The 17233-nt window shown below is 44.2% G+C and overlaps 1 protein-coding gene across 1 annotated transcript in view; it reads left to right on the top strand.

The window, feature by feature from the left end:
* LOC120052408 (fibulin-1-like) overlaps positions 1 to 6415 on the top strand; it is a 47548-nt gene extending 41133 nt beyond the window's left edge. The window contains exon 17 of the mRNA XM_038999293.1: positions 3992 to 6415. Coding sequence (XP_038855221.1) covers positions 3992 to 4131 — 140 coding nt within the window. The 3' untranslated portion in view covers positions 4132 to 6415. The remainder of the gene's footprint in view (positions 1 to 3991) is intronic.
* The last annotated feature ends 10818 nt before the right edge of the window (positions 6416 to 17233 follow it).

Raw genomic sequence — 17233 nt, 5'->3', positions numbered from 1 at the left:
AGTTACATGAACGAATTTGAACTTTATGAACTCTGTTCCTTCACAGGCATCTCACGCAGTGCATGTATTGCATTGGTAGTATATCTTGTTGTATGTCAACTACTCACATCCAGTGGACCACAACTCCCAAACTCAGTCAACTTTATGTCTGAATGATCTCTCTGTATTGAGTGAATATATGGCGCCATATTACCGATCAGCATGGCACCTTCATTCGCTAGTGATGATAATATTATTTTCATACGCAAAGCCCCAATCTGTTTTTCCATGTCCTTTATTTTTCTGAACATTACTGTCATTGAGTTCATGTAGAGGTTTCTCCTCTCTGATGGTGCTGACGGTTAGGAAACAATAAAAACCTCGTCCCCCTCCCCTCAGCCCCTCAGCCCTGTGTCACTATGCAACAGAGTCCCAAAACACCAAAACAAGGGGGCAACCCTAGTAAAAAGGGTCCTATTCCACACTCTTCAGGCGTTTATCTCTTGGAATCTTCTGGAATCTTCTGTGTGGCCGCAGGGATCCAGACTGACTGGGAGACGGGTGAGGGAAGAAGGGATGAGAGGGGAGGCTCAGTGAGACTGACTCTGGTTGAGCTCCTCTAACTGAATCCTAAAGATGGATCCCTGAAAGAATGCCTGCCTGCCTCCATGGCTGTATTGCGTGACTGAGACTGCTCCGCTCCCCATCATCCAACACATGGGACTAATTTACCCTCGCGGGCCACAAAGATGGTGCCACAAACATCAGGCAGGCCCCCTCAGGAAGAGAAGGGAAGAGGAGACAGGGAGAAGGGAAGAGAGGAGAAGAAAACGAATGGGAGAGAGGATCTTGACTCTAGCATCACACCATGTCAGTGTCCATCCCAGAGGACATTTTGCAGAAACCAGCTCACACTTGATCATCATAGTTTTCCCTGTGGTGAACATGACAAAATGTCTCTCACTGGTTTATGACAACTGTGGTACAAAGGTATTCCATGGATCACATTGAATGATGCCGTGACATCTTGTTGATTTAATTTAAGATGATTCATTGTGCTGTAGTTTTGATGGACTTTATAGCATTCAATATATTTTAGTACTTTGAGACCAATACCTACTTCATTTAATAGCTGTCTCCCTGTGTGTGAGAAACAGAAAAAAGAGAACAGGAGAGAGAAAGACAACAGTGAAAACAGTGAAAGGACAGTGCAGTGATTGTGCTGCCTGGCTGCACGCTGGACGATGGCTGTTCAAACAAGACTGAGCTGAAATGTCACCAGCCCTCCACAGAGAAAAGGGCCCGCTGACAGCCTGGATAAACAGTGTCGTTCTTTCACCCTGTAATCGCATGTTCACTTAAAAAGAGCCTCCAACAAATTCCATGTGCATTCGGTCATTCTTGGGTCTCAGTCAGCAGCGGTCGTGGTGTTTTCCCCACGTTGTTACAGTGACAGGAGAGTCTCTCGCTCTCTCTCTTGTCCTCCAGGGAAGGGTGGAAGGAGAAAGGTGGGGACGGGTGGATGGATGGAGGGAGAGAAGGATGAAGGAGAGAATTAAAAGCCAGATTCACATGAAGAGGTTTGACATTCCTCTCATCATATGAGGTTTATTGGTTTATTTGGCTCCCGATTAGCTTTTGCAGAAGAAGCAGCTATTCTTTCTGGAGTCCACAATAAACACATGTCAAGTAACAAAAAACACTGATATACAAACAACTTAACAAATAATGTGTGTGTTAGAGTGTCTCTGTGCATCCCCTCACAGTCCTTGCCAGTCCATGAAATGTTGTTAACTCTTTTTTTAAAGGTCATTTTGCTGTTTTACTTGAGTAATTAGAGATGTAAGGGAGTTCCATGCCATCATGACTCTGTATAATACTGTGCTTTGCCATGAATTCGTTTTGGACTTGAGGACTGTCTTGTGGGGTATGTATGGGTGTCTGAGCTGAATGTTATTTAATTATGCAGACAATCTGGAATTTTCATCACAGTAATATTTCTCATAAAAACTAGAAGAGAAGCAGTTCATCTCTCTTCAACACTAAACCAGGGAAGACTGGCATGCATGTTGTTGATGTTGTTCTGTATGTGCAGTTAAGGGCAAGGCCTGCTGCTCTGTATTGAGCCAGCTGCAGATTTGCTAGGTCTTTCTTTGCTGCACTTGACCATATTACCGGACAATAATCAAGATGGAAGACCAGAGCCTGAACAACTAGTACAGTTAATTTTGTGTCAAAAACACAGAGCATATTTTTATAACAGACATACCTCTCCCCATCTTCACAACAACTTTGTCAATATGATTTGACCATGATAATTGACCATGCAATGTTATGCCTAGGAGTATAGCTTCCTCAAATTGCTCAATGGTCCCACCCTTTATGTACGACTCCAGTTGAGGTTTAGGTCTTAGAGAATGTTTTGAACCAAATACAATGCTTTTAGTTTTAGATGTATTTATGACCAGTTTATTTTTAATCTCCCATTCTGATACTGACTGTAACTCCTTATTTCACTGAGCTCACTGGCTTTGGGTGTTGAAATGTAAAGCGTGGAATCATCCTCATACATAGTCATTCTAGCTTTTATGTTAGACCAGTGTGTCACGATCGTCTTGAGGATAATGAGTGGACCAAGGCGCAGCGTGTGAAAAATACATCTCTTTTATTTGAGACGAGTGAAACACGAAACGAACAATTATAACAAAACAAAAGTGAAGCTACAAACGTAAGTGCAATACAAACGCTACAAACGTTCTACATAGACAATTACCCACAAAACCCAATGCCTATGGCTGCCTTAAATATGGCTCTCAATCAGAGACAATGAACCACAGCTGCCTCTAATTGAGAACCAATCTAGGCAGCCATAGACATACAAACACCTAGACAAGACACTGACCCATTTAACATACAAACCCCTAGACAATCCAAAAACACATACATTCCCCATGTCACACCCTGACCTAACTAAAATAATAAAGAAAACAAAGAATACTAAGGCCAGGGCGTGACACAGTGGCAAATCATGTGTGAAAACAGAGAAGAGTAATGGCCTAAGGCACCTGCCCTGAAGGACACCGCACTGTAGATATCTGATGTTAGTGAAGCTTCCATTGAAGAACGTTTTCTGGGTTCTATTGGATAAATAACTCACCAACCATGTGATGGCAGGTGATGTAAAGCAATAGCAAGTGAGTTTCTTCAGTAACAATTTATGATTAATAACATCAAAGGCTGCACATGAAGGGATGGAAATCAAACAAAATATTTGTCAAACTCCCCCAACAGATTTTTTCAAACATCCCATGTAACAGATGTTGGACCTGAATGTCACCTGTGCTTGTAGAAATCATGGTATACGAGAAATGTTTCCTACCCCCTGTAAAAGGTTTCCTACTCCATGTAAAAGGTTTCCTACCCCCTGTAAAAGGTTTCCTACTCCATGTAAAAGGTTTCCTACCCCCTGTAAAATGTTTCCTACCCCCTGTAAAAGGTTTCCTACTCCATGTTAAAGGTTTCCTACCCCCTTGTAAAAAGCTTCCTACCCCCTTGTAAAAAGTTTCCTACCCCCTGTAAAATGTTTCCTACTCCCTGTAAAATGTTTCCTACTCCCTGTAAAAGGTTTCCTACCCCCCGTAAAATGTTTCCTACTCCCTGTAAAATGTTTCCTACCCCCTGTAAAATGTTTCCTACCCCTGTAAAAGGTTTCCTACCCCCTTGTAAAAGGTTTCCTACCCCCTGTAAAATGTTTCCTACCCTTTGTAAAAGGTATCCTACCCCCGTAAAAGGTTTCCTACCCCCTGTAAAATGTTTCCTACCCCTTGTAAAAGGTTTCCTACCCCCTGTAAAATGTTTCCTACCCCTTGTAAAATGTTTCCTACCCCCTGTAAAGACGACTGCTAGCTAAATAAAATAGTTTGATTATTCTAATTTGATGGTGAGCCATTTATATCCTCCTTCAATACCTTTGGTACCCTTCTCTCTCTGACTATCCCTCTGTCTCCCTTAGGTGTGGTCCGACAAGTGAAGCCTCTGATTGGCCCGCTGAACATGGTATTGAAGCTGGCTATGAACTACGTCACCTCTGGGGTGGTGTCTCATCGGAACATCGTCAGCGTCCACATCTTCGTCTCCGAGTTCTGGTTCTGAGTACAGGACACACACCAACACCACCTCACATAGCCATACTGTTCTACCACAGTACTACCAACACCACCACACATAGCCATACAGTTCTACTACAGTATTACCAACACCACCACACATAGCCACACAGTTCTACCACAGTAGTACCAACACCACCACACATAGCCATACAGTTCTACCACAGTACTACTAACACCACCACACATAGCCACACAGTTCTACCACAGTAGTACCAACACCACCACACATAGCCATACAGTTCTACTACAGTACTACTAACACCACCACACATAGCCACACAGTTCTACCACAGTAGTACCAACACCACCACACATAGCCATACAGTTCTACCACAGTACTACCAACACCACCACACATAGCCATACAGTTCTACTACAGTACTACTAACACCACCACACATAGCCACACAGTTCTACCACAGTAGTACCAACACCACCACACATAGCCATACAGTTCTACCACAGTACTACCAACACCACCACACATAGCCATACAGTTCTATCACAGTATTACCAACACCACCACACATAGCCATACAGTTCTATCACAGTATTACCAACACCACCACACATAGCCACCCAGTTCTACTACAGTACTACCAACACCACCACACATAGCCATACAGTTCTACCACAGTACTACTAACACCACCACACATAGCCATACAGTTCTACCACAGTACTACCAACACCACCACACATAGCCATACAGTTCTACCACAGTACTACCAACACCACCACACATAGCCATACAGTTCTACCACAGTACTACCAACACCACCACACATAGCCACACAGTTCTACCACAGTAGTACCAACACCACCACACATAGCCATACAGTTCTACTACAGTACTACTAACACCACCACACATAGCCATACAGTTCTATCACAGTATTACCAACACCACCACACATAGCCATACAGTTCTATCACAGTATTACCAACACCACCACACATAGCCACCCAGTTCTACTACAGTACTACCAACACCACCACACATAGCCATACAGTTCTACTACAGTACTACTAACACCACCACACATAGCCACACAGTTCTACCACAGTAGTACCAACACCACCACACATAGCCATACAGTTCTACCACAGTACTACCAACACCACCACACATAGCCATACAGTTCTACCACAGTACTACCAACACCACCACACATAGCCACACAGTTCTACCACAGTAGTACCAACACCACCACACATAGCCATACAGTTCTACCACAGTACTACCAACACCACCACACATAGCCATACAGTTCTATCACAGTATTACCAACACCACCACACATAGCCATACAGTTCTATCACAGTACTACCAACACCACCACCACACATAGCCACCCAGTTCTACTACAGTACTACCAACACCACCACACATAGCCATACAGTTCTACCACAGTAGTACCAACACCACCACACATAGCCATACAGTTCTACCACAGTAGTACCAACACCACCACACATAGCCATACAGTTCTATCACAGTATTACCAACACCACCACACATAGCCATACAGTTCTATCACAGTATTACCAACACCACCACACATAGCCACCCAGTTCTACTACAGTACTACCAACACCACCACACATAGCCATACAGTTCTACCACAGTACTACTAACACCACCACCACACATAGCCATAAAGTATTACCACTTACACACTACTACCACACAGTACTACCACAGTCCTATAACTTTACCCTCCTAGCATGAAGAGAAAGGAGATTGCGGAGTGCATGGAGGAGAAAAGGAAGATTATTTAGGTGTATAACTAAAAGGATATGAATACCATTGGAGGGTCCAATAAAGGGATATCCTGATACAACCAACACACATTTTAATAACTTTAGTTAACTTTCGTTCCTTTTCGATGAAGATAAACAGACCACTAGCTGCTTAGTTGCTTTTGTTATTGTATGAAACTAAAGCACTTCCCAGTAAGTTTACCTGTAATATAAGTTGATGTAACAAGCCAAGCCATGAGTGGATGCATGCATCTGGCCTACGGAACTTGACATGAAGACTCATAAACTGTATCATATAATGTAAGCATGTTGTCATGCCCAAGACTATAGAATGTGATTATGAATTGAAAGTGCATGCGTAGACATGGAGATGTGAAACACCATTGGAGCATTCAACAGTTGAATGTAACACTAACATGAGTAATGATGTGTATTACATTTCATTTTCTTACTGTATACATCGCGAAAGGTGTTTCGGTACTAAATAAATCATCTTGTTTTTATTTGTGAAGCATTTTATTTGTGTGTTGGTAAGTGAAAGCTTCAGATTGGTTGATGAATTTAACTTGTGTACGTTTGGAGGGAAAGTGGGACAGAATTCATTATGGGTACATTGGTTGAGAGTGTTGAAAAAGGGAGAGTCGGTGGAGAGAGGAGGGGTACATAGGAACCAGGGACCACATCCCCAATTACGTTTGTCACTGAACCAGAAGGGGTCTCTACTCTATTCCCTCTAAGTCAGGCTAATGGACATGAGACAGAGCAGTGGAACAGAGCAGATGTCAGTAATTGTCTAACGATGAGGCTGTAATCATCAGTGTGGCTGAGGCCCAGGCAGAGCCTCCAAATGCTTCAAAGACAATGGAGGAAGATGGGACATCCATCAGGATCCCAGCCCATCTACAGGATCCCAGCCCGTCTACATGATCCCAGCATGTCTACATGATCCCAGCCCGTCTACATGATCCCAGCCCGTCTACAGGATCCCAGCCCGTCTACAGGATCCCAGCATGTCTACATGATCCCAGCCCGTCTACAGGATCCCAGCCCGTCTACAGGATCCCAGCCCGTCTACAGGATCCCAGCCCGTCTACAGGATCCCAGCCCGTCTACAGAATCCCAGCCCGTCTGCAGAATCCCAGCCCGTCTACAGGATCCCAGCCCGTCTACAGGAATTCCAGCCCATCTACAGGATCTCAATCCGTCTACAGGATCCCAGCATGTCTACATGATCCCAGCCCGTCTACATGATCTCAGCCCGTCTACAGGACTCCAGCCCGTCTACAGGATCCCAGCCCGTCTACAGGATCCCAGCCCATCTACAGGATCTCAGTCCGTCTACAGGATCCCAGCCCGTCTACAGGATCTCAGTCCGTCTACAGGATCCCAGCCTGTTTACATGATCTCAGCCTGTCTACAGGATCCCAGCCCGTCTACTGGATCCCAGCCCGTCTACTGGATCCCAGCACATCTACAGGATAAAAGCCTGTCTACAGGATCACAGCCCATCTATAGGATAAAAGCCTGTCTACAGGATCACAGCCCATCTATAGGATAAAAGCCTGTCTACAGGATCACAGCCCATCTACAGGATAAAAGCCTGTCTACTGGATCACAGCCCATCTACAGGATAAAAGCCTGTCTACAGGATCACAGCCCATCTACAGGATAAAAGCCTGTCTACAGGATCACAGCCCATCTACAGGATAAAAGCCTGTCTACTGGATCACAGCCCATCTATAGGATAAAAGCCTGTCTACAGGATCACAGCCCATCTACAGGATAAAAGCCTGTCTACTGGATCACAGCCCATCTACAGGATAAAAGCCTGTCTACTGGATCACAGCCCATCTACAGGATAAAAGCCTGTCTACAGGATCACAGCCCATCTACAGGATAAAAGCCTGTCTACTGGATCACAGCCCATCTATAGGATAAAAGCCTGTCTACAAGATCACAGCCCATCTACAGGATAAAAGCCTGTCTACTGGATCACAGCCCATCTACAGGATAAAAGCCTGTCTACTGGATCACAGCCCATCTACAGGATAAAAGCCTGTCTACAGGATCACAGCCCATCTATAGGATAAAAGCCTGTCTACAGGATCACAGCCCATCTACAGGATAAAAGCCTGTCTATTGGATCACAGCCCATCTATAGGATAAAAGCCTGTCTACAGGATCACAGCCCATCTACAGGATAAAAGCCTGTCTACTGGATCACAGCCCATCTACAGGATAAAAGCCTGTCTACAGGATCACAGCCCATCTATAGGATAAAAGCCTGTCTACAGGATCACAGCCCATCTACAGGATAAAAGCCTGTCTACTGGATCACAGCCCATCTACAGGATAAAAGCCTGTCTACTGGATCACAGCCCATCTACAGGATAAAAGCCTGTCTACTGGATCACAGCCCATCTACAGGATAAAAGCCTGTCTACTGGATCACAGCCCATCTACAGGATAAAAGCCTGTCTACAGGATCACAGCCCATCTATAGGATAAAAGCCTGTCTACTGGATCACAGCCCATCTATAGGATAAAAGCCTGTCTACTGGATCACAGCCCATCTACAGGATAAAAGCCTGTCTACAGGATCACAGCCCATCTACAGGATAAAAGCCTGTCTACAGGATCACAGCCCATCTACAGGATAAAAGCCTGTCTACAGGATCACAGCCCATCTACAGGATAAAAGCCTGTCTACAGGATCACAGCCCATCTATAGGATAAAAGCCTGTCTACAGGATCACAGCCCATCTACAGGATAAAAGCCTGTCTACTGGATCACAGCCCATCTACAGGATAAAAGCCTGTCTACACTGACAGCTCTAAAGGTACTGAGGAGGAGGGGGAGATACAGTATATATACAAAAATATGTGGGCACAACTTCAAGTTAGTGGACTTGACTATTTCAGCCAAACCCGTTGCTGACAGGTGTATAAAATCGAGCACACAGCCATGCAATCTACAAGGACAAACACTGGCAGTAGAATGGCCTTACTGAAGTGCTCAGTGACTTTCAATGTGGCACCGTCATAGGATGCCACCTTTCCAACAAGTCAGTTAGAGCTGCCCCGGTCAACTGGAAGTGCTGTTATTGTGGGAACGTGGGAACTGTTTCACCATGACAATGCCAACGTGCACAAACCAAGGTCCATACAGAAAGGTATGAACCATGTAGCACTACATGACCAAAGTATGTGGACACCTGCTACATTTCATTACAAAATCATGGGCATTAATATGGAGTTGGTCCCCCTTTGCTGCTATAACAGCCTCCACTCTTCTGGGAAGGCTTTCCACTAGATGTTGGAATATTGCTGTAGGGACTTGCGTCCACTCAGCACAAGAGGGTTAGTGAGGTCTGGCACTGATGTTGGGCGATGAGTTCTGGCTCGCAGTCGGCGTTCCAATTCATCCCAAAGGTGTTCGATTGGGTTGAAGTCAGGGCTCTGTGCAAGCCAGTCAAGTTCTTCCACACCGATCTCAACAAACCATTTCTGTATGGACCTCCCTTTGTGCACAGGGGCATTGTCATGCTGAAACAGGAAAGGTCTTTCCCTAAACTGTTTGGGCACTTACAGTATGCAAAACGTGATTTACAGAAAGTATAAGGAAACTATCCTAGTTGTTTAAACACGTTAAAAAAATGTACACGCAGACTTCCTATTAAACACTTTAACGTGTTATTAACAATTATATATAAAAAGTAATTGTGTGTGTGTGTGTTTTGCAGGACAGTAAACAGAAAATAATGAACAGAACAGCCCTGCGTCACTGGACGTGCTACCTTGTCCCGGACCTGCTGTTTTCGACTCTCTCTCTACCGCACCAGCTGTTTCGACCTCTGAATGCTCGGTTATGAAAAGCCAACTGACATTGACTCCTAAGATACTGACCTGTTGCACCCTCTACAAGCACTGTGATTATTATTTGACCCTACTGGTCATCTATGAACGTTTGAACATCTTGAAGAACAATCTGGCCTTAATGGCCATGTACTCGTATAATCTCCACCCGGCACAGACAGAAGAGGACTGACCACCCCTCAGAGCCTGGTTCCTCTCTAGGTTTCTTCCTAGGTTCCTCCCTTTCTAGGGAATTTTTCCTAGCCACCGTGCTTTACATCTGCATTGCTTGCTGTTTGGAGTTTTAGGCTGGGTTTCTGTACAGCACTTTGTGATATGTGATTTGATTGATTGATTGATAATTGCATTAATCACACTGAACAAAAATTTAAATGCAACATTAAACATTTTAAAAGATTTGACTGAGTTACAGTTCATATACAGAAATCAGTCAATGTAAATAAATCTATGGATTTCACAAGACTAGGAATACAGATGATGGATCAGAAAACCAGTTAGTGTCTGGTGTGAACATCATTTGCCTCATGCAGCGCGACACATCTCCTTCGCATAGAGTTGATCAGGCTATTGATTGCCATGGAAGAACTGTGACATTTTCAGCTTCCAGAAATTGTGTACAGATCCTTGCAACACGGGGCCGTGCATTACCATGCCGTAACATGTGGTGATGGTGGAGGATGAAAAGCATGACAATGGGCCTCAGGATCTCGTCAAGATATCTCTGTGCATTCAAATTGCCATTGATAAAATGCAATTGTGTTTGTTGTCTGTAGTTATGCCTGCCCATACCATAACCCCACCGCCACCATGGGGCACTCTGTTTACAACGTTGACGTCAGCAAACCGCTTGCCCATACGACGCCATCCACGCTGTCTGCCATCTGCCCGGTACAGCTGAAACAAGGCTTCATCTGTGAAGAGCACACTTCTCCAGCATGCCAGTGGCCATAGAAAGTGAGCATTTGCACACTGAAGTCAGTTGTGATGCTGAACTGCAGTCAGGTCAAGATTCTGGTGAGGACGACAAGCACACAGATGAGCTTCCCTGAAACTGTTTCTGACAGTTTGTGCAGAAATTCTTCGGTTATGCAAAGTTTCATCAGCTGTCCGGGTGGCTGATCTCAGATGATCCCGCAGGTGAAGAAGCGGGATGCGGAGGTCCTGGGCTGCCGTGGTTACATGTGGTCTGCAGTTGTGAGGCTGGTTGGTACTGCCAAATTCTCTAAAACAACGTTGCACGCGGCTTATGGTAGAGAAATTAACATTACATTCTCTGGTAACAGCTCCGGTGGACATTCCTGCAGTCAGCATACCAGTTGTACGCACCCTCAAAATTTGAGACATCTGTGGCATTGTGTTGTGTGACAAAACTGCAAATTTTAGAGTGGCCTTATATTGTCCCCAGCACAAGTTGTTTAATCAGCTTCTTGATATGCCATACCTGTCAGGTGGATGGATTATCTTGGCAAAGGAAAAATGCTCATTAACAGGGATGTAACAGATTTGTGCACAAAATTTGAGAGAAATAAGCTTTTTATACGTACATATGGAACATTTCTGGGATCTTTTATTTCAGCTCATGAAACATGGGACCAACACTTTACATTACATTTTGCATTACATTTTATATGCCATTTTGTCGAGGACACCTATGAGCCTCTCTGTTTGGGCTTCCTGGCATGTGAACCTGGCTTCATCCTTTTCACTCTCCCTAACCGTAATGGTGTACATTATGTGGGCTCCGGTTGAGGTGCTGGGGCTGGCTGCATCATCTGATGCTTTGTCGTGCTGCACTGGGGTAGATGGGGAGGGTTTGCTGGGATCTCCCTGGGGCCTGGGTGGAGGGCCAGGGGGGGCTGCTCTACCTCTGTTGCTGCTGAGGTGGAGGGACCTACAATGCACGGGGAAATCAGGACAGGTGGTGAAATTGAGGCCCTTGCTCCAATTGTCTCGTGCAGTAGTTTAAACCACCTCCAGTTCTCAGCAGTGGCCTCTCTTAAAATGTAACTTTGTAACTTACAGTGAGAATCTTAGTTGGGTTCAATATTTTAATAATTGAACCAATAATATTGGAGAACAAAAGCAATGAGTTTAGCAGATTATAAAACAACAATGACATTACAATTACACTAAGGTTTCCATGACCCATCCAATGTTTATTACCTTGTACTTGTTCTTTAAATTCTCCCACTTCTTTGAGGCCTGCCCACCTGTGAGCTTTCCTTCCAGCACCATCCTCTGAACAATTGTCCTGTAAATAATGACAAAGCATTTGCACATATTAATTAATCATACATATTAACAAACAGACAGCACAAATATTATATTTTAGGGAACTTCGAGACAGGGAAGCGAACCCAGGTCGATTGGCATAAAAGGCAAACACCCTACGCATCGCACCAATTGCTGAAAATTGTAACATGGCTCACGGCTACCATCCCACTTCAGACACCAATGTAGCAAACGACAGGGCAGGGCAGGGAAGCGAAACCGGGCCGCTGGTGTGAAAGGCATACACCCTTTTCCTTACACGCCATATTGTTACCAATATAATACATTTACTATAACGCACTGCTAATCCATTACTTATTTGTTATTGTGTTAAAAGTTTAATTTGAAGTTATTAGTATTGACTCCCATCCCACTCTTCCACTAACTCCCAGCCCAGCTTTTCAGCATTCCTTTTCCCTGTGAACAACTCCTCATTTGCTGCTCGAAGGATAATGCAGGTTTTGGTCTCCTCTCCTGACCATGTTGTACACAGAGCACAATACAATTAACCTTGGGTGATAATTTGACAGTACCAATCTATCTAATTATAATATGATTATATGTCTACTTAAATTAGCTATATAGTATTTATTCATATATACATCTGCTCTACGATAGCTAGTAAATGAAATAGCTCGCTAGCTGACGTTAGCCTGCCTAGCTGGATCATCTGAAGGAAAATGTGTTATTTCTACATTTTCCAAAAGTTAACCAAACAACAACATCATATTACTTTTACGAGACGTGTTTGTGCACTCGTGCATTAGTACCACAATTTCCAACTTATTTACATTCGTTTTTACTCACACTTGTATGTTGGTATTAAGTTTTGGCTGACTTTTCTTAGCGGATGTACAATCATTGCAAATTGAATTACTGGGCATTTCAGCCCCCGGAGTGAACAGAATAGTACACTCGCCCTCTCGATCAAAAACGAGGGCTGAGGGATTTACGTTGCCAATCTCCCTTGTTTGGTTAATGGTTTGGACAAGCAGCAAAGATGGCCACGGGGATTCCCCCAAGGGGATAAGGCAAGGGTAAGTGGAGGAGGGTGTGTCTTTTACATGTTTGGACCGCAGCCAAGGTGTGTGTGTGTAACTTTCCCTCTGTCCTGGACCATCGGGTTCACAGTGAAACAAAATGGTTGACACAAGAAGCTATAAAGACGTGCCCACAGAGGTAGAGGCATTTAGCCAATCTGGAAGGACATTACAAACCGTCTGACGTGGGGACTATTTGAAGGACTATGCATAGGACAGACACATTGTGTAGATGGACTGCGAGAGAGTATATCCGAACATGTACATTATGATAGGCTGTACAGCGTCTACTGGACAGAGTATAACGTGGAGGAGGAGAACAGGATAGATTCCAACAAGCTGAATAGTCTGGACAGTAAGAAAGGCTGGGGCAGCAGTCCCTACTTGCTGTACTGCTGCACTACAAAACCACATACATGTGTGGGGACAAATGAGCAAACATCTCTTGCCAGATTCCCTCTGCGAAGCCAAGACGAAGCTCCTATGACTAACCAGCTAGCATGGGCCGTGGGCCTGATGAGTTGACATAATGGCAGGGGAGCAGAGCAGCAGGGAAGACCTGTGTGGACTGGACTGGTTTGGCCTGTTTGTTTGTGTACTCTGCTGTGGCACTGTGGTGGTCAGGGCTTTCTGTGTGTGGTCATGGTGGTGTCTGGCTCATAGAGGAGAGAGGAAGAGGTGCGGGGGCTGAGGTGACCTGATGCCCGGTCTGGAGGGCTCAGTGGAGGAAGAAAGGCGGAGGCAGGAGCCAGGACAGACACAAGGGCCCAGGGAGACACGTGCTGGGGCTGACTCCTGCACTCGCCTGATCCCGCTTTTTCCTGGCAACCGACCCTGGCCACCACAGCAACACATGTTATAGGATATAAGTGAGTTCTTTTAATAAATGTTGGGGTATTTCTTTATTTTTTCTCAAGATTGCAAACCACTGTTTCTCATTACAGAAAACACAAAAATGTTGCTGTTAGATGGATACTACCAGAAGGCCAATGTCCTGCCCTCATCTATATTTCAGTTACTAGACCTTACAGTAGTTTTTCATCCATTCTGAAGATGACAGGTTAATTGTTATGATTTAAAAAAGAAGACATTTGGTTGACAGCTCATTCAGATATATTCCTCGCAACTTTGGACACTTTTGCGTAGTGACTGACACCCAGTGATATGATGCCCTAATTCCCTGTGGTTGTATCTACTACGAAATGTAGCTTTGTAAACCTGGATTAACCTGGATTAAGTATAACACCTGAGTTGACCGATTGGAGTAAAAATCCCCCAACAGATCAATTTCATCTAACTAAACAGTACAGCACATACAATTCACCCATCTTCTCATGGGTTTTCTACAGTTGTCCAATAGATGGCAGACATATACAACACAACACACTGTCTACATTTAAGTCCTTTAGCAGACACTCTTATCCAGAGCAATTTACAGCAGTGAGTGTATACGTTTGTCATACTTGTCAATCAAACCCACTACCCTGGCGTTGCAAGCTCCATGCTCTACCAACTGAGCCACACTGGACCCCAGTCTTCTGCTTTCACCAGGAATGAACTGTTTTACCATGGTGGTAAACCAAATCAATACAAATTGAGCTAATTCCTTTCTTTAGGCCTCTATGGAGCCCGGCCGTGGCACTCCCAATATCGCTTCTCATATGATCAATGAAATGCTTTGTGGTTTTGAATTATAGACAGTTGATCAATTAGCCACTGGGATCCACCTTGACCCCAAAGAACAACATAAAATACCCGAGTTGTGACCCTCCATACCTTACTGCTCCTGACTTAACCATCCTACAACCAGCCTTGAACTCACCCTGATGCCAGAGTACACACTGGATCAATCACAGCGGGGAGTAGGGAGTTGTGCCGGACTCATGAAAATTCAGAGCACAGTCTCTCTGTTGTTGTAGCTCCTGAAAAGAACAGAATATCGCTGCTCCTTATTTTGTGAGGAGAGACGCACAGTGACGTTTGCGGGGCTCAACTAGACGCACATCATATGGAGGGAGGGATGGATGGGAGATGGCCTGTGTGGTTCATAGTGTTGTGAGCAACCCTAACATAGATAGTGACATCAGGTTGTAAAGTGGCTCTTTTCATATGGGATGATGGAGTGAGAGGATAGATGGCTTTAGCATGACTTTATTTATTACGGATGCATATTTATTCTGCTTTTATTGCTCGCGGTGACATTTAAAACAAATGTGTTCTTCATAAGAATAAAAGCACATTGTTTATTGAAGAAAATAACCATGTGCCAAATGACATACTGGCTGCGAGGTTTGTAAATAGCCAATAATGGGAAATGCCACTTCAAAAGGGCTGTCTGTTGAAAATTATAAAAATTCCTCCAAAGCTTTTTTTTTCTCTGTAGTCTGGGTTCTTAAAATGTGAAAGGCCTATTCGTATGTGTGTGTGTGCGTGTGTGTGCGTGTGCGTGTGTGTGTGTGTGTGTGGGGGTGGGGGGGTTGTATCAACAGCATTCAGGAAAGCAGCATAGAGGCCCATTCCAAGGTTGACAGTCAAATCAAGGTCACATCGTAAACTTTTAAAATTATGAATTTAAATGAAATCCACTATACATTATGAAAAAATTCATCTTTGGTTCAATTGATCTGTGATATAGAAAACATTTACAGTTTCACAACTGCAGAGTTATCGCCAAGGATACTGTGAGTTGCTGGATAACAAGGCGTCACCTTACAAGACTGCTAAGTCAAAGGTCAAGGTTCAATATATTGAATAGGTTTTGATCAACTGTAATCTTTGGACAGGAAAATAAAGCATTAGCCCCACTACAGCAGAGAGTAATGTAAGTATTTGCACTTTGTCCATTGAGGAATCCTATGAGAATAGTGCTTGTAAACCCTGACGCTATGGCGACACCCTGCCATGCCTCTACTAAGACTCCCCTGACATCACTGACCTCTTGATCCTAAAAGTTTAAGTTTTCCGTGTAGTGAAAACAACTGGAGAGTTTGCTATGTCTGTCAGTGTGTTGTTTTGTCTGAGGCTGCATACACACACCCTACTGTCCTCCCACTGCGGACCCACTGTGCTCTCTCACATGTCCTCATGCTTCAGAGGGTCCGCCACGCAGGGATAGGGCTGGCGTCGTCAACCTTTGACCCTGGAACACTTGGGTTGTGTCTGAAATGATACCCTATCCCGTATACTATATAGTTCACTAATTCTGGTCAGGACCTGTGGGGCTCGGATAAAAAAATTGTGCCATTTCCATCACACTCTGGGAGTCACCATGCAGGTCCTATTTTGGCATCTGGTTACAAGGAAACCATTACACACTGTATGTTTTGATAACTGGTCTCAGGCGTGTCATTGTCTTGAACTACAATTTACAGCACCTGCCCACAGCGCCTGACACTGGCAATCAGCACTTTATACTGACGGACTGGAATCACACCCAGTAATTCTTTACCGAATCACTCACCAGACCTATGACTGCGGTAATAATAACCTGCACTTGAACTGACGAGGTAGTACGATAAGAGGGAAGACTTCATTTCAGCCACGCTTCAGACGTATCCACACACACTCTGTGTATAACCATGGAAGTTAACAGGGGTGTCATTTCAGCTAAAGCTAGGGGATGGCAGAATGAATTACCTGTTTTGTATACAGAGAGAGGACGATGACGGGTGATGGTCGCCGGTGGACACACTGTACTTCACACCAAGGGACTGGTTGTCAGAAAAGACAGTGTCATGATTTGATGATTTTTATTACATATACATTTTTCACGTCTATCAAGATTTTGTAATGTTGTGATTTACTGTTGTGAGTTCTCTCTAATAGAGGGGTTACAAAAAGTAAGGTTATCTTTATTATTGTCAATATAGGCCTAATGACGCAGGATCCCACTGCATAGGAGAGGCAATCTATTCACGGTAGGGCTGTTACACACACACATCATAAGCAGCAATTTCTAACAATCTAATATCTTATATCCAGCAAAGTAATATGAACAAATCCATTATATCTACTCTCTTAGAAAATCTAGAACCTAAAAGGGTTCTTCTGTTGTCCCCATAGTAGAACCCTTTGAAGAACCATTTTTGGTTCCAGATAGAACCCTTTTGGGTTCAACGTAGAACCGTTTCCGCA

Source organism: Salvelinus namaycush, chromosome 8 (assembly GCF_016432855.1).
Source record: "Salvelinus namaycush isolate Seneca chromosome 8, SaNama_1.0, whole genome shotgun sequence".
Classification (NCBI taxonomy): Eukaryota; Metazoa; Chordata; class Actinopteri; order Salmoniformes; family Salmonidae; genus Salvelinus; species Salvelinus namaycush.
Note: the sequence above shows the minus strand (reverse complement) of the source record. Positions and strands in the feature narration are given on the sequence as shown.